Source organism: Poecilia formosa, unplaced genomic scaffold, assembly GCF_000485575.1.
Source record: "Poecilia formosa unplaced genomic scaffold, Poecilia_formosa-5.1.2 Scaffold33, whole genome shotgun sequence".
NCBI classification, from domain to species: Eukaryota; Metazoa; Chordata; class Actinopteri; order Cyprinodontiformes; family Poeciliidae; genus Poecilia; species Poecilia formosa.
In genome coordinates this window covers 1,727,522-1,744,868 of record NW_006799972.1, presented here as the reverse complement: position 1 = coordinate 1,744,868, position 17,347 = coordinate 1,727,522, and the positions used below count along the sequence as shown (strand labels likewise).

General features: G+C 40.5%; 2 protein-coding genes and 1 long non-coding RNA gene across 3 annotated transcripts in view; all 3 read right to left on the bottom strand.

Moving 5' to 3' along the window:
* Positions 1-2,103: 2,103 nt before the first annotated feature.
* Positions 2,104-13,793, bottom strand: qser1 (glutamine and serine rich 1). Its single transcript, XM_007549828.2, has 13 exons — positions 13,337-13,793; positions 10,794-10,903; positions 10,524-10,661; positions 7,118-10,381; positions 6,603-6,916; positions 6,116-6,232; positions 5,896-6,029; positions 5,649-5,821; positions 5,380-5,511; positions 5,204-5,301; positions 4,940-5,086; positions 3,708-3,803; positions 2,104-3,566 (listed from the first exon to the last, which is right to left on the bottom strand). Exons 1-13 carry the CDS (start codon positions 13,444-13,446, stop codon positions 3,426-3,428), a joined length of 4,974 nt encoding a protein of 1,657 aa, XP_007549890.1. The 5' UTR covers positions 13,447-13,793; the 3' UTR covers positions 2,104-3,425.
* An 857-nt stretch (positions 13,794-14,650) lies between these two features.
* LOC107835969 (uncharacterized) overlaps positions 14,651-17,347 on the bottom strand; it is a 23,390-nt gene continuing 20,693 nt past the window's right edge. Inside the window, exon 3 of the long non-coding RNA XR_001661813.1 lies at positions 14,651-15,252. This is a non-coding gene — a long non-coding RNA (uncharacterized LOC107835969). The remainder of the gene's footprint in view (positions 15,253-17,347) is intronic.
* The window catches only part of prrg4 (proline rich Gla (G-carboxyglutamic acid) 4 (transmembrane)), a 4,860-nt gene continuing 2,165 nt past the window's right edge, over positions 14,653-17,347 (bottom strand). The window contains exons 4-6 of the mRNA XM_007549827.2: positions 17,020-17,158; positions 16,014-16,208; positions 14,653-15,907 (exon numbers count right to left, since the gene is read on the bottom strand). Coding sequence (XP_007549889.1) covers positions 15,880-15,907; positions 16,014-16,208; positions 17,020-17,158 — 362 coding nt within the window. The 3' untranslated portion in view covers positions 14,653-15,879. The remainder of the gene's footprint in view (positions 15,908-16,013; positions 16,209-17,019; positions 17,159-17,347) is intronic.

Sequence of the window (17,347 nt, the reverse complement as noted above, 5' to 3'; positions counted from 1 at the left end):
GTGTGTGTGTGTGTGTGTGTGTGTGTGTGTGTATTAACCCTATGTTGTTTAAGCCAATATTATATTGAAGCTATCAGTAGAATCTGACATTTAAAGACATGTAATAACAATAACAATGTAACCACACGCCTAAGTCTTGCATAGCAAAGAATGTTTTACGAAGCACAACTTTCAGTGCGTTTCCAGACACATGATGAAACATGAAACTACATCATCACTCAGCGGATAACGTCTCATGACGGAGAAATTTCAAAAGGCAAGAATGTTTTTCAGTCCAATGCAACAGAGAGCAGTCGTGTTTCTGTGCCCTCCTCACATCGTCACACAGCCTGAAGGTTCCCTCAGTCTGACTCCCACATATGGAAAGATACAGGGCAGCTTTAGCATTTCATGTGATTTTCATCTGGAGAGCAGACGCTTAGAGTCCATCCCTTCCAGTTGTGCCCCGGCTGGAATCCAAAGTGCATGCCTGACTGGACTATCCTCCACCCCCATTCCACTGTCCGGCTCTAAAGGACAGAGGACAGTGCTGTAGCTGCACCACAGAAGCACTTTTGTGTTTTGTGGATTGCCAGTAATTTTTTCCCCCCTCCCTGCATTGTTGCTTCTCCGTCATATTTTATTCAACAGCCAAGAGACATCTTTTGGTCAGCCGGCCAGTGTTGCTGCCGGGTTATGAGAGTTTGGTGGGCGAGCGTCGCTGTTGGTTTCTCTCCTTTGCTGTGCCCCGTTGAAGAATGTAAGCCAACACTAGCATGAAAACACTCAACAATTTGGTAAAGTTTAACTTTAACTGACCCCTGTGGACTGAGCTACAAAGGCAAACAAGAATAATGTACTGCTGACAGTTTTTTTTAGACCAAGTGCCAAGGCGTTTGCAAAAAAACAAAAAACAAAAAAACAAACAGTACAACTAACTACGATTTTCTGGGTAAAACAGTTCTAATGAAATTGTTTACACCACAGCCGACCATACCCAGAATCTCCATTTCCAAGAGTTCTCACTCCCAAGAGAGAATCAGTGGTGTGTAAATTTTCTAGCATATTCCTGCCAACACAGAGGAATGACAGTTTTATTACTGCGTGTGAATTAAAACCACTTTATTGCAGTTCAATGGTTAAGGTAGTCTAATCTTGTGTTTTTACTTTTAATCATCTGATAAATTCATATATTTAAAACACAGCATATTTACTGACACCCTGTGTTCCTGTGGAGAAAACCCCCAGATTATAAACATAGTTTAGTTTTACAAATCACCTGCAACAACTTTTGAGACGCTCTTTTGTTAGTAGAATCCTCTTTATTCTTTTCCATTTCACACTTTTGTCAGCACTGATTAGGATTTTTGAGCATTCCTCTTCGCACAATACTACTAGATTGTCCAGAGTCCACGCCCCAGTCTAATGTGTCGTCCTCTTTAGCTCAGGGGATTTTTTTTTTTTTTAGCTTTGTACTGCAAAGAATCAGGAGAAATATGTTTTCACATTTCTATATTGATTTAGCCATAATTTGAATCATCACCATATGAAAAACATAATGAGAACCCATTTTCTTATTTTCTGGTATCTCAGTGAACTATGAGATACCAGAACTCTGAGAGATCCGCTCTAAAAGTAGCTACAGACTACAGGAAAGAAAGGAAAAAAGTTTTACTGGCGTCATCTCCAAACAAGCAGCTGTTTCGAAGACTTTGCGACACCAAGACGTCACATTTTACTGCAGTTTCCTAAATTTGAGATTCAGAGATTTTTTTTTTTTCCATCATTTTTCTCTGATCTGATCATGGTGCGACATGATGGGGACAATGAGAAACTTCTAGTTTCATCTTCCTCCACGGAGTTTGTGTGTTCTTGTGTATGAGTGATTCCTCTATCTAAAAGCATCCACATTCGATTAACCGTTTACTCTAAATTGTCTACAGGGATGCATCGTAACTGCTAGTATATGAGTGGCAACTGGTCCAAGGTAAACAAAAACAGACCTCTGCTTTACTTAAATGGCTTGTTGTCCTTTCTATTTTACTAAGACGAGCAAGCAAGAAAACAAACATGTCAAGGATTGAAAAGTTATTAGATACACTTGTCAACAGAAACGGTGTAGTATGAATTACAAAATGATTAGGTTCCATTTATTGTACAGGAGTTGTTGTGAATGACAAAGATTTTTGCATAAATATTTCGGAAGGACAATCAAAAAAAAAAAAAAAATCAAATGCAGATTTTTGTTTTTCCTAGACATTTCAACATGGAAATATGCTACTGTAGTGAGAGATTAATTAACCTCAATATTTTCACACATCTTATTCCTTGTGTGAAAGACGCCGTACTCAGTTATGTAATCTGGTAACAAATATAACATTTTCCCCAGACTTTAAGAAGTAAGCCTTGCTTGCACAGTGCGAAACACACCAAAACGCATTTAACATATGTGCCATTTTATTTACAAACTGCACCTGTAAGCAACGAGAATTAGTGATATCAACATTTCTGGCTCACAGTCAATTTGTGAGGAGAAATGTAAAAAAAAAAAAAGAAAAGACAATGGAAAAAAGCCAATGTCTCCTAAGAATAACAATAATTGCTTCTGTGAAAAATATATATTTGTCATAAAATGTGGGCTTTGTATATAAAACAATATAAAGACAACTACCAGTTATTTCCTTGAAATGACCTTGAAGCAATTCAAGGTATTGATTTCGGTTAGAGAAAACCAGTAACTGGCGCTGGTTCCATTAAAACGCATCTCGGGAGGGAGAAGGCGTCCGATGCGTCAAAGTCAGACGCACGTCGTTCGCGGTCCCTCATCTCCTCCGGAGAACGGCTGCAGGTCTCACCTCTCGCTTTTCTTTCCACAAAATGTACATTAGACATGGAGAAGTTGGCACTCCGTTAAACAACGGGTGTTTATCTAACAGTATGAACTACAGTAATACTTTATTTATACTCAATTTTGTACAATATATCAACTCTGTATGTAAGCCTACTTAAATGATTGATGAAGGCTTGTTAAAATGGTACTTAATCAGATTCCTGCCTCTTATTTGTCCCACTCTACTTCCTCTATCTAGAACACAATTAAGGGTTATCGTATGGCACTCAGCCGAAAATAAAGGAGAGTAGAAAAGCCAATAGAAACCTATTAAAAAAAAAAGGCTCATAAAAAGATGGCTTTTAAAACTATAAAAACGTACGAAGAAAAGGAGTCGCACTACGTGGAACTGTTCCGAAGTGCCTCCCGAAACAAAGTCTTTTGATGATCGAGTTACAGCTTTGTGTTTCGCTCCTGACATCTCTGGAGGGGAATCCACTCCACACTCGGTCTCTGCTGTCACTGTGACTTCAAGGCATCCGTTTGAGTTTAAGCGGTGAACTTTGCATTAGCTTCTGCTTGTATTTCTTTTTAAGTCGAGTCTGCCAAGGCCAAATCATCTGCAGACCTGCTGCACTTGACTGATTAGCTCTCCAAAGCGATCAAAGAGCCCGTCCACCCAGGCTCCGTTCTCCAGGCACTTTTGGACAGTCTCCTCCTGCCCCAGGTCGCCAGCCCGCACCCGCAGCGATGCAATCTAGACAACAGAAACAGACAGACTCTGAGGAGCAGCATGCAGGAAATGTTTCCGGATCAATTTGTGTTTGTTAGATTACAATCTCATAATAATGATAATTGAAAATTTCGCAACCAGCAGAAACCGTAAGCGATTCCTCACCTCGTCCTTACACATGAGGTATGTGTGGTATTTGTAATGTTGCAAAGAGTGGTACAGAGAGAACCACTGAGTTTTCTGCTGCTCCACCGTGTACTCCTAGAAGGGGAAAAGGTGATATAAGAACAATTCAGAGCAAAAATAGGAAAAATATTGGCTTCTGTATTAAATAATCTAGAGGAGCAACAAATTCACAACTCAAAACTTAGAACCTCCTAGATCATTGCAATGTTATTCCAAGCAGTTATCAAACATAAAAAAAAATCAGTTTAAAACTGAAAATCATTGAGGTTCATTACATTTAGAGTGTCATATTTCAATAATTTCCTCAGATCTTGATGACTTTGGCTTGGAGTTAATGAAACACTGATATTCTACTTTTTTTTTTTTTTTTTTTAGAAATTAAGAATATCATAAACCAACAATAGGAAAAGGGTTCTTAATACACAAATGTTATTATTTGGCCTGCACCATATTAACACCTTCCATAATAAACCAAAACATTGACAACAAAAACTAAAAGGGTTTATGTTTCAGTAGTCAGAAACACCTGCAACACTTTTTCCTTTAACGTGCAATATTTAATATTCGTTAGATCAACATTATTCTTCTTCCAATCCAGAAAAGGAATTAGGCCAGAGGAAACTTACTTACACTTACCTAGCAACTCTGAACAGGAGCATCTAATTTACATACTTTATTTAGATCAACATTAGATTATTTTTCTTCTTTTATTTTCTTCTACCAGAAATAAATGTTCAAGATATGTCAGTCTGTGTGTAATGCATCTGTATCATAAGAATTTAACTAAAAAAAAAACCCAACAAAATACTAAAAGAGATATTCTAATTGGCCCTTGAATCCAACAGAGAAGAATACGTTAAAAACTTGTAACTACCAAACTAAATGTTACAGATACTTCTTCATGAAATTCCTTTTGGAGAAATAGGACAATAGCATCCAAACCTAAACCTTGGAGCTTTTAGATGCTTCCTTGCTTTAGTATGCTTTTTTAAAGTTGGCTGGCTATTCACAAGCCTTCATAACAAGCTGCTGAGGTATAAATCCCCTTTAACGGGGCTTTAGAGAAGAAAAACCTCTAAAATAGGGAGCAGTGTTCCTGGGGATAGGGATTGGAGGCCAGGAATGCAGGACAAGGACAATTGGTGATGCTGCGCCCTCTCCTGGACAAAAAACGCAATAAAACATTCTTCTGAAGGACGAACATGTCTGACCTGAGGCACTTTGTTTGGCAACTTGTAGGACTTCATCGTCTTCTTGTTGTAGGCCCTCCCACTGAGACGTACCTTAAAGGCTGGGGTTTCCCCATCCTTCTTCAGCTCAGTCACCACTGAGATCTCCGGGAAGCTGTCTAGAGCTGTCTGGAAAGCAACAATAAAAACAACTCAGCTAAGTTAAAAAGACAAAACAGGTTTGTGTATGTGCCTTTTGGCTTTTGTTCACCAAGGCAGATGTGTAAGGTTAACAGAAAGACTCACCTTTAACACCTGCCCTATGTGCAGTTTGTTAAGCAAGCGTTTCCTGATGTCAGTGATTATCCCATCTACCTTCTTCATGTGCGGCAGCAGCAACTCGTCTGTTATAAAACACATGAACAACGCTCTAAGCCCCAGCTCAGAGTAGTCAGATGACTTTGGAAATGTAGATCACAAACCATTTGCCCTCTCCAGTGCCGCCATCACATCTTCATCCAAAGCAACACTAATAAGAAGCTCAACAAAGCTTTTGAACGTGTCTTTCGTTGTACGTGTGTTGAGGAGCCTCGAAGCAAATGGAGGGTTTAACTCTGAAGTGGAACAGAGACAGAGAAAAATTCGGGAAACGGCAAAGAGAAATAAAAGAACACAGACTCAAGTTAAAGTTAAATGAGAAACCCAAATACTTCTGCAAAACAAAAGTATATCCTCAAATCCTCCCCAGTACCTTCTTCTGCAGATGATCCTGAGGGGGTGGGTGAAAACTCCTCCTTCCATTTCTTCCTCTTCTTGGGCGGCGGTTCTGCCCGTGGCTTCACTTGTTTGGGGCGGGGCTTATGGTTCTGGGGAGCTGATAAAGGCGGATCTGTCAGGCCCAGCAAAGCTTTCATCTGGATAGCCCTGTGAGAAAGACAGCAGTTACACAACTGAAAAGTCATTCTAACAAATGTATGAAATTAGATTTATCAACTTACTTTAGTGAACTCATCGGCTTGCTGCGTGGTTTCCGACTGCAAACTCTCACGTACTCCCTTTTGTTAACCGTTTCCAGAAATTTCACATACACTCTCTTGTACATCGTCTTTGCGTCACCAAAGTATCCAAGGTACTGCAGTGCAAAGGAGAAAAGGGTCACACGTTGAGAGGAGACAGAGTATTTGAATCCTCGTGCATCCACAGACAGATTTAACTCACACTGTTTGTGGCAGAAAACACTCTCTTCCCGTCTTTCAGCTCAGGCACAAATTTCTGCAGCAGTGCTTTCTGGACCTTCCAAATAGCTGGAGGCTCCACTCCTGCCCTCATTGTGACCTGCAAGTCGTGCAAAAGATGTAAAAGGAGGGGGACTTCAAGACTTCACAGCAAATTAAATTAAGAAACAAACAAAAAAAAAAGACATGTAATTAATTGAATCTCATTAACCTTAGATAAGGTTGAGCTTTTGCTGTACGAACACTTAGCTGAAGCCATGATGACCAAAAGAGCTTTATCAAGGTAGACTAGGCAAAAAAGATGAAGCTTAAACACACGTATGCAATCGTGTTAATGTAACTTTTCATTTGTTTTATTATCTCCACAGCGGATTTGTTAGTTTTTCTGTTGAATTACACTGGATATTTGTCACAAAAATGAGTGGAACAAGTTTTGGGGTGTGTCAATGCTGTGATCTAATGTGCAATACCTTAAAGGTTTCAATGTCCTCATTCCTGATGACAAACTCGTCTCTCTCTCGATACATCCCTTCTCCCCCGCTGTCAGACGGCTCGTCATCAGTCAGCCCCTCCAAGGCCACACTCATAAGTTGCACAGCCAACTCGCCTGACGGCGTCTCTTTTAATTTGTCTTTGGTCATAAACTCCTTCTCCCCTGAGACTGTGGTTGGCGCAGGGGTCACCACAGCAGGGGCGGATACCGGCGGCAGGTAAATCTGGGTGATGGTGAGAGGGATGGTGGGAAGCTGGACAGGCTTCATCACTGTAACCTGAATTTGGTTATCTGAAGAGGGAGTAGAAAGGTATAATAATAATAATGAGGAGTTAACTTATTTTTGAATTAATGAGTCAATCAAGCGTTTTATCAAATTTGTGAAAAGCTTTTCCTGACTGTGATAAAAACAATTTTCCATTACAGCAAAAACAGCATGAAAAAAAATTCAATATAAGCTGAATAGTCAAGTTTAGGGCAGGATGCTGTTACCCATAGCCGTTTTCCGATCTGAAGTCTCATCCAGAGCTGAGAGAGCTGAGCTGATGCTGTTCCTCAGAGCTTGATTCTTCCCAGTGCTCTCCTCTTCGTCTGAGCTGAACGACGGCAACGTCTCCAGGTTCTTGTGTAGATCCTCTTCCAGACGTTTCTGCTGGGAGCTCACACCTGGACTCTTCTGGGGAAGCAACGGTCCAGGAAGAGTGGGCACTTTGGGTGGCAAAGGAGGCAAAGTGCACGGTTTGGAGGAGGAGGATGGTTTTCTTGGACGACTGCTACTTCTCGTAGAGCTAGGGGAGTACTGCTGTTTGGGGCCCGATTTGATAAAGTCTAGGAAGGAGCCAAGGAAGCCGGTTTTGACCTCTGGCTGCTTCTCTTCCACTTCACGGATCTTCTGCCTGATTCTTTCATGCTGAGGACAACTGTCCTGTGTGCTACTTGAGGCAGACGGAGGAGTGGCATCACTGCCCCGTGAGTTTTGACGCTTGGTTTGTCCACTGCGCTTAGCCGGTCTAGTCAGTCCCTCACTGTCCTCAGAACTCGGTTTAGTTAAGGACTTGGAGCGTGCTTTCTTTTTTGGAGAGTCATCACTGCCCGGACATTCTTGTGTTTCTGTGCATTTTGTAGTCTCTTGGACTCCATTGTGGACACAGTTGAACACCTGTCTGACAGAGTGGTAGCCACTCTCGGAGGTCATTCCATCCCCATTCATGACGAGATTAATGTTACTGTTGTGGCGAGCAGCCTGATCTTGGGTGTCTGTGGCCATCTGAGCACCATTTAGTGTCATGCTGATAGTTTGGCAGTGAGTGTTGGTGATGGCAGGATGTTGTGATGAGGAAAAACTGGGCGACATCTGGCTTATATCCACAGTCAGGAGCTGACCTTTGGAATCAACGGGACTTGCCCTTGCAGTCATTTCAGCCTCAGCGGACGATGCGGCTTTGACAAAATCTTGAGGCGTGACACCGCAAGCCGCCACAGTGGCAGCCAAGATGTCGTCAACGTTTGACAAAATATTTCTTTCATCTGCCAGGAGCATCGAGTCGGGAAAGCAAATAGAGTTAAGGGCAAACTGGTTCTTGCCATCATTTGGCTGCTGACTTGCTGTCTGGCTGTAATGGTGTTTAGAGGAAGAGCATTCTGAGCTTGGTTCAGACATGACCACAGTCTGCTGACTCTGGTTTTCATTAGAGACATTTGGGCAAAGCAGGCCTCGATCCATCTGGAGGTACTGTACGTGAACCGGACCCAAACACTGGGCTGGTTGGACACCAGGCATCGATGCTAGTTTTGAAGAGTTCTGACTTTGGTGGACAAGAGGTTGCTGGACCAGAATCATCTGGTTGGGCTCAAGAAGCACCTGAGAGCTGGGGACTGACATAAACTGAGAGTGGGTAGCTGGAATTTGACCCTGGGACTGAGAGTGGGTTTGCTGATTTTGTTGGTGTGGCTCAGGAGATCTGAGCTGCTGGTTAAGATGCTCTGAACTGAGAGGTCCATGTGATGAAACAGAGGTATTTGAACCCTCTGAGTTAGCAACTTCATGACCATCAGCACTGCCTAAACAAACCTGCTGCTGGGTCATGCAACCGATGTGTTCATCCTTTGCATGTGCCGAATTTGCATGGCCAAGTCCCAGGAATTGTTCGTCAGAGCGAGAATTGCTTCGAATAACACTCTGTGGTTTGTGATCATCCATTTTTGAAACCACGTAGATGACATTGTTGTGAGCAGCCATGCTATTGTCAGCAACAGAGACCATGGACACCTGCTGTAGAGCCTCGATGTCCTGGGATGGGAGTTCTTCGAGCTTTTGTTTGGCGTATGTTGGATCTGTTTCATGTATGGAGGATCGTATGTTATTCTGTATGGGTGGAGCAGGTGAAGAGTATGTAGGCAAAGGTACGGATAAAACACTGTGAGGCTGTGTCTGTTGGTGGGATGCGCTGGTATGCGCTTTACCTGCCACTGAGTCCTGCATGTGGCTATAATCCACCAAAGAATTAGACGTAGGAAGACTTTGCACACATGTGGATTGGAACACAGTACTGAGGGATTGTCCCGTGTTGTAACTTTGAGAATGTGTTGCCGAAGCTTGCTCCTGCGGCTGAGAGGTAAACGTCAGATTTGGGGGCCCCTGAGAGTGGGCACCCGAGAAGCTGTCTGAGAAATTTTCTTGACAGAATCTCTGAACCTGGGCTCCGTACTGGATCTGCTCTTGGTTCAGCCCAGGAGTGGTTGTATAAATAAGAGCTTGGCTAACAGGAGCCACGTTGTCACAGTGACTCGAGTGGGATGGCAAGGTATTGTAAAGTGAGGAGAGCTTCTCCGAGGGGGAATGAGAGGTCTGTGACTGTGTTTGTGGAGCCATGTAATTTTGAGACAAACTGTCTGACATTAGGCCAGACAGCTGGACCGCTTGTTGATTAGCAATGACAGAGTTCTGCTTCTCAGTAGGAGAAGAATAACGCTCCGGAGACCCTGTTCTCAAGTTCTGAGTGTGATTCTCTTCATCTCCAGCAGAATGTGAATTCAGTCGGGAAGAAGCGTCTTTATTTTTCAGCAAAGAAGTGGATGAGTACGGTTGTGTTCCACAATCGCTTTTAGATTGCGGAGACCCACTGACTCCTTGGGTGGAGTCTGTTCTTGAAGACGGACTGCAGGACACTGGTGTGTGACGGGACGGGTCCTGCTGGTAAGACATATCCGTTTCACTGCCAGAGCCAAAATACCCCTGCAGGGAGTCCTCTGAACTGGGCATGTGGCTACTTGAAGGCCTCTGGTGGTGCTTTATTACACTACATTCACGCTGAAGAGCTCTTTCAATAGAGCCAGAGAAAATCGTGGCCCCATAGGACTGTGGGGCACTATGAGTGGCGGGCAGAGCAGAAGGAAGAAGACCAAACTGGGGCTGTAGTAGGTGGGGAGCTGACTCCTGGGCTGAGCGGTAAGTGGAGGACTGCACAGGCAGAGCTGAGCCCAGAGAGGGTGTAGAGAGGTGATTGAAGGTCAGGGCAGTGGGAATCACAGTTTGGCTGGGTTTAAGATTAAGCAGTGGGTCATGGTGAGGAAACAGCCCATTGGTGGAAGTGCTGAAGGCAGGATCTGGAAGTGTAAGGGATGTGTTGGCAGCATAGCTCCTGGGTGGGTAGGCACCTGTGTGCTGAAAGGAGGACAGAGCAGCAGGAGAGGGGAAACTGGCTGCTGAAGGCAGAGCACCAGTCAGATACAGCTCTGTGGTGGAAGAGTTGGCACCTACAAAGAAGAAATCAAAGTTTGTAATATGCCCGGCATGCACAAAGCAAAGAGACACACTCTGCATAATTTGTGAGCTTACAAAAAAAAGGACGACTTCTAAAATCATCAAGCGGATTAGGTCCAGTTTCTGTGTTCTTACCAGTAGTCCAAGATGGCGGTCTAAAAGGAGGAAGCAAAGAGGCACTAACAGGACCGGTCTGAAGACTTCTTGACTCCATGGCTGACAGGAAGCTCATGATTGAGGTCACAGGATTGTTACCACTTGACTCAAGTGTGCCTTACAGTCAAAATGAAGAAAAAAAATCAATTTAAATTAAAATCATCCCCAAAGATTGAGGCCTTTGATAATGTTAGCCATTTAGCTGACTGGTCTCACTTATGAACAAAACTTGTAGCATCTAAAACTCACGTGCAGCTGCTGGGATGTGTGCTGTAGTGTAAGTGGGGAGCTGCTGCGTTGTAGTGTAGCTTTGCTGTTGGAGGAGCTCCCCGTCAAGGTTTGGTGCAACATAATTGGGACTGTGTGCACAAAGCAAACAAAACGTTAATTTGTCCAATTGCTTTTATTTTTCAGAAGCAACACCGAGCCACCCTGTGAAGGCTGAGCAGACAGAGGATTCAAAAATTCCTTTGGCCACCCAAAAAAAAAAAATTTTTAGGAATGTTTTAAGTCAGGAGCGTAAAAGGTCTGATTAATTTAGTGCTCAAAAAAAAAAAATTTTTAGGAATGTTTTAAGTCAGGAGCGTAAAAGGTCTGATTAATTTAGTGCTGAAGTTTTATTTATTAGTCATATCACAAGACAGGGATGCCCAACACTGGCCCTCAACAGTCAATGTTCTGCATACGTCCCTGCACTAACATTGACTCAAATGACGAAATTATCTCTTTAGCCTGCCGTCACGTTCTGCCGTAGACTGCTAATGACGCATTTCTCTAACTAAGGTATGTTTAGAATCACCTAATTAATGTAGGACACAAGCCTCTGAAGGCTGACTTTGGTCACAAATGGTAAAGAGTAGCAGATATCTATCTAAACCTATAGCAGATAAATTACTTTCTCTGTTTACTCTCAATTAAATATTTCAGTTTCAGTTTGAAGATGAGCTCCATTGCAAAAATACTGCGATTTTAGGAAAACATGCAAAAGTCTTTGCTTTCTTCAAACTGGGTTAAACATTTGATCTAAAACTTGTCTCTGTCGACAAATGATTCAAACTTGTTACTGAATATCTTTACTATAGCTAGCAATAAATCAATTAATCACATGGTAAATTAGAATGAGCTCAATAATTTCCATTTGCATGATTTATTGTTTTTCTCGTCTCTCTCCTTCTACCAAAAATTGGATGACAAAAGTCTTCAGTCTAGTGCATTGGTCTCTCTCAACTGGTTTATTTTGTTTGCAGAGACTTCAAAATTAATTTTATTTGTTTTTGTTTTTATTGTCTTGCTTATTTATTTTGGAGATTTTAAATGTCTTCCAGTTACAGTGTTAAATGTTCATTAACAGAATTAAATGTTCATTTATCTCTGAGAATGTGTTCTTGCATTATCATGCCATTATCATTGTATTACTTGAATATGGTCTAAAACAACAATATTATTGTTTATTGCAATAACTTCTGGCACAATTTATTGTCTAGCAAAATTTGTTATTGTGACAAGCCTAACTATAGCTGCAAGATATGACATTATTGGTGTGTTTTGCAGCCAAAGACAAAGTCTGCTGCAGGTTTCCAAACAGTGAGAAGCACTGATTTCAAAAGGTGTTTGCCAAGAGAAAGAACCTGACTGATCTGAGTTCTTGTCTATTGGGTTTCTTTCTAAAAATAAATATCACTCTTTGCCGTTTTTGCTTTTGCAAAAATTGCATTACAAACTTGCTTCAAAATGTGCTACACAAATAAAAGATTAAAACAAATTTGCATCGGTTAGTCAACAGAAGTCGTCCTTTATTCTCAAATATAATTAAATCCCGTCAACCAGATTTAAAGTACTGACCTTCAGCCAGAAGGTAAACATCTGTGAATGGAAAGATCCTAACTAAGGTTATTCTGGCTTTTTACTGATCCCTTTTACAAATACAAAGTATCAGAAATCCTGCAGCTGTTTGCTGACAAACTGACATCAAAAAACGCTAAATTCTATAAAGTAGATAACTAAATCATATACCTGGCTACCTTGGGTGTTTAAATAGTGGGAGCCAAAAAACAATGACACTTGGATCATTTTAAAAAGAAACAGTATACTGCGTTATACTCTTAGTATAATTAGACTTACTCCATTAATCGTAGCGATAAATTGAAATCAATGAACTACTGAATGTTTTCCTGCAAAGAACATTTGCTACAAGTTTAAGGATAGTATATTTATAAAAACAAAGTTGCTTAGAAAAAAAAGCACTACAAAATGAACGAATAAGCCATTAATCGCCAAGTTTGGTCAGAAGACCCTTCAGTGTTTCACCAACTTATCCTCAATGAATAAGCAGCAGCAACAATGGTATGAATCTACACAGAGCGACACGAAACACTTTCCAGAACTGTCATACAGTAACTAGCTCTGGCTGCTAACAGTCCAATTTGCTTTGGTTTCAACTATCAACCACGAGTGGAGAAAACACATTATTACAATTAAAGTATTATGCACACCTGGTCAGCTCATGCTACAGATACAAAAACACTTTATTCTCCAACTAGCTACAGTGCACGGACATGATAGGGGACTGTTTTGCTAACGTAAATTAGCGAGGGGGGAGGTATCAACATACGGCTAAAAAATCCCAACAAGTTAGACTCTACAGCTGTGTTTATGTCGCGAAATATATCAACATATTTCAGTGTCCCTCGGAAGCAAAAGAACCTCTGTACTTCTCTTCAAAAGCAAACACTAGGCCCTCCATCACCGATATTTCCTTCGGAAGGTGACCCGCCCTCTCCTTCATCTCCTACCTTGGTTTGATAGCGACTGAGCCGCGGTCATAGGCCCATGAAGCTACGGTGTGTGGTGGTACAGCCAGCGCGTCCGCGAAGCTGGTGCTCGGGTAGTTCCTGTCCATCATCCGGTGAAAGGTTCACTTCCACACAGGAGCTTCGTGAAGCAGCGGGAACACATCGCAGCAGCCCCGGGTCGTACCCACCGGACCCCGGGAAAAGCGGTGTACGGTCCGCGGAGGAAAACAAACCCGACGCCAGGCTGTCCTGTGTCCCAGATAAAGTGTCTCCTCTCTCTGCGTGATTTATTTTTCCTTCATTTCCCGTCACGTTAGTTTTTTTTTAGTTTACAAGAAGTCTTCAGGGTTTGAGGCAGGGACACATGGCTGCACCTAGCGGGCTACATGAAACTTCTTTTAAGGATGGATTGTGTTACACTGCAGACAGAAACACATACACGCACACACACACACACACACACACAGCAGGGAAATTTTAATCCGAAAAATCGACTCCAGATGTCCCAAAAAAGAAACTATGTGACCGTGAGCGGGCTTGAATAAACAAGTAAATAAATAAAGGTGATGCATCTCTATAATTAAGGTACATTTATTTAATTGTATTCAAAATGATTAATGAAAAAGAAAATAATTATATTTTCTAAAATGCATGGTTATGGTAAACCAACATGTGTTTTTCAAGAAATAAAAGCAATTACTAATATTGTGTTATAAAAAGATTACTTTTTGTCCAAATTAAACCAACTAACGTTTAGCATTTTGTAAATTGTGTCAAAGTGTCATTTAAATGTGGGCTAACAAAGACGGGAGTGCAAAACGTACGGGTTAAACAAAAGCAATTTTTTGGTAAACTTCAAATGTTGAGTGAATTTATCTGTCCAATAAGAACTGGACTGCAAGATTGTGTATTTCTTTATGACTGAGAAAACCCTAAAACATGGCATTACAATACAACTAGACAAACAAAACATAATTAAAATATAATTTTATTTAAAAATACAGAAAAGATTTTAATTCAAATTACAGCTGTGCTTGATACAACCCTGAAAAACACAGATGCTTAATGAACTGCAAATTCTCACATTTTGAAAAAAAAAATAAATCTGTCTTGAAAATAAGTTCAGTAAGTATTTACAAGTACATAACTTATTTGCATCTGCACTTTTAAAACAACTAGTTTCTCAAACTACAACATTTGGTTCAGAGGAAGCAAATTGTTGCATTTTTTTAACAATCCACTACCACTGCATTTTAGTTGTACTTTTCAACCAATTGTTTGCAATAATTTTAAAAGAAAGAGCATCAGTCAAAATCCCTGAAGCATCCATGTACATAATTTATTGTAATTAAATAAATTAGGCATAAATGTGATAATTTATCTCAGCATAGACTATGACAGGAAAATAGGAAATTAGTTGGTACTGTGTACATTCTTCAAATTGTAAGACAAAAAAAAAATCACAGTTTATAAAAAGCACACACAAAAAAATTAACAGTGAATCACCAGGTAGCAAGCTGGTAGTTCAGTCGATAAGAAATGCTTAGCGCATTTCTATGACCGCAGTTTTTACCATCAAGGAAATTAAAGCAGTGACTGACTTTTACTTTGAGGAACTTGTACAAGCCGAGTCATGTCTGTCCCGTCACAGAGATTAATACGTCGTATTCCTTGGCACGGGATCCATAGAAATTTCACTTTACCGCTAGATACTGTCTCTGCTCCTTCGAGGAACAATTACATTTTCATTAACTTAAAGCAAACACTCATCATTCAGATAAAAAGCAGCAACTGCATTATAAAGCTCATCCACTTAGAAGGGTAGGTATAAATGCACATTAAGAAGGGAACCAAAAAGTAAGGTTTTACAGCTGGAGTAAAACTTACTTTAACAGATCATTGAAAACAAACAAACCCTCCCTGCCCCAAAAACGCATCTTGGTCCATACTGACACGTTTTAACAGTTAGAAGTTTTTTTTCTTACTTGAAACTTTCTGTTAAACAGTAACAATGTTTTCATTTTCAGCAATTTCTTATGGAAAAATTTCTAATTTTCTTCTAACCGTACACTATTTCTTTGGGAACTATCTCAAAGTCATAAAGTTTAAACACTTATTTGTCACATCTCTGTCAGGTTTTAAATCCCACTGAAGATTTGTGGAGGACACTGAACATGATGCTCAGCAAACCCACCAACCTCAAAAAGAAAAGGATAATTGTAGAAAACATTCATGTTGGACGAGGTAACTCCAAAAAAATGGACTTTTCAGGAAATAAAAAAAAATAAAAATTCTTACTTTACATTATTTATAACAGGAAAACCCAAAATTAAATTCATGCTTTTGGACACTTTTGAACTTCCATTCTGTCTATGTAGGGAAAAAACAGCTTAATAAAGGTGAGAGAGGTACAAAACCATCATTAGAAATATTATGATGTAAAAATAGATACAGTATAATGATGTAGATGCTACTTATAAATTAAATTTTAATTTCACAGTCATTATCTTGCATTGTTTTTTTTCCTTTTTTTTGTGAAAAGATTATCGTCGAACACTCCCAGGTCTTGAGCTGAAACCCAAATAAAAAATAATTAATAAAAAATAAAGTTACAAGGACATAGTTTTTGTGAAATGGGTTCAGAAAATTATTAAAAGTATCAGTTCACATGGATTACCCAGGATAAGGAGGAGGTGGCGCATCGTGCTGTCCACTTGCTGAGATCGCCTGCTCGTATGAGGGTAGGCCAGGAGGGTCTTCTACATCCAAAGTTGGCCCGGATGTAGGAGAGAGCTCAGGCTGTCTGGAGGCATCGTCCAACCTTCGCATTATTAGGGAGGCATTGCTCCTCCTGGGTCGTACTCGGGCGGAGCTGAGAGGACAGACAAATGTTTATATTAGGGCATACTTAGTGCTTCAAGAGAACAAACTGGAAACTGAGTGTCTAACTTAGTAATAACGGAAAATGTATTTATGGCTCTTCACTGCAGATTTCACAAGAGGCAGAGATGCAGAGTTGAAACAAACAGATTTCCCAGTTATGTGCTAGTCTAACTTTTCTCTTTGCAAATCAAAAGTCAACAATTTTATATTTTTGCAAAGTGACTGCTTGTTGTTTTTCTTTGAGACATACAGAGAAAGTACACTGCTATTCTGAAGTAGTTGAAGATGTGATGATGTCTTGTGCTTATATTAGAAGATTGTGTTACATAAGAGTTAAGTTTATTACTTCTTGTCAGTCGCGCAGAAGAAGCCTTCTTCATTTTAATTTTTCTCACAACAGCCAAGCATTTAACCACTGTTTAAATCCAATGTGGGTCTGGTATTTGGGAAAATCCTCTTTGAGTCTTAATACAAGCCTGTTTTTTCCATTTCAAATATGCTCTGATGTGTTTGAGATTAGTGTCTGTTTGGAACACTGAATCATGTCCAAATATGAGTCAAAAGTCAAGAGAAATTGATCAGGAAGTTTAAAAAAAACAAACAAACAAAAAAAAAAACAAAAAAAAAACAAAGACAAGGCCCCAAACTGTACCAACTACCAACATAATAGTGGTGGTAGCATTATGCTGTGGAGCTGTCTCATTGCCAGTGTTACTGATGCATGAAGTGGATGTAGTATCTAAAGACCAGTTAGACTTCTAACTACTTGACCTTACCAAGTGTGGATGAAGCTGTCTCACCTTGGACGACGGCTGATGCCACTCTTAAAAGTGGATCGACACAAATACCAGATCAAGACACCAAGAATAAGAACCACCACTCCAGCACAGATGAGTCCCACCAGAAGTCCAATTACATCCACCCTCGAGGGATTCTTCTCTGTGTATTGGCAAAACCACAGAAAGCTAGATTAGATGATCTCTCTCTCTCTCTCTCTCTCTCTCTCTCTCTCTCTCTATATATATATATATATTTCTACATTCAGTCATTCACCCATTCACACGGTCACACACTAATGGTAGCAAGCCACCAGATATATATATATAACTATATATATATATATATATA

Excerpts from the sequence above, each read along its gene's own strand:
- qser1 (XM_007549828.2), bottom strand. The coding sequence starts at position 13,446 with ATGATGGACAGGAACTACCCGAGCACCAGCTTCGCGGACGCGCTGGCT. Across the intron at positions 10,904-13,336 it reads TCAGTCGCTATCAAACCAAG|TCCCAATTATGTTGCACCAA; the intron begins GTAGGAGATGAA and ends TTGTGCACACAG. Across the intron at positions 10,662-10,793 it reads ACACATCCCAGCAGCTGCAC|GCACACTTGAGTCAAGTGGT; the intron begins GTGAGTTTTAGA and ends TTTGACTGTAAG.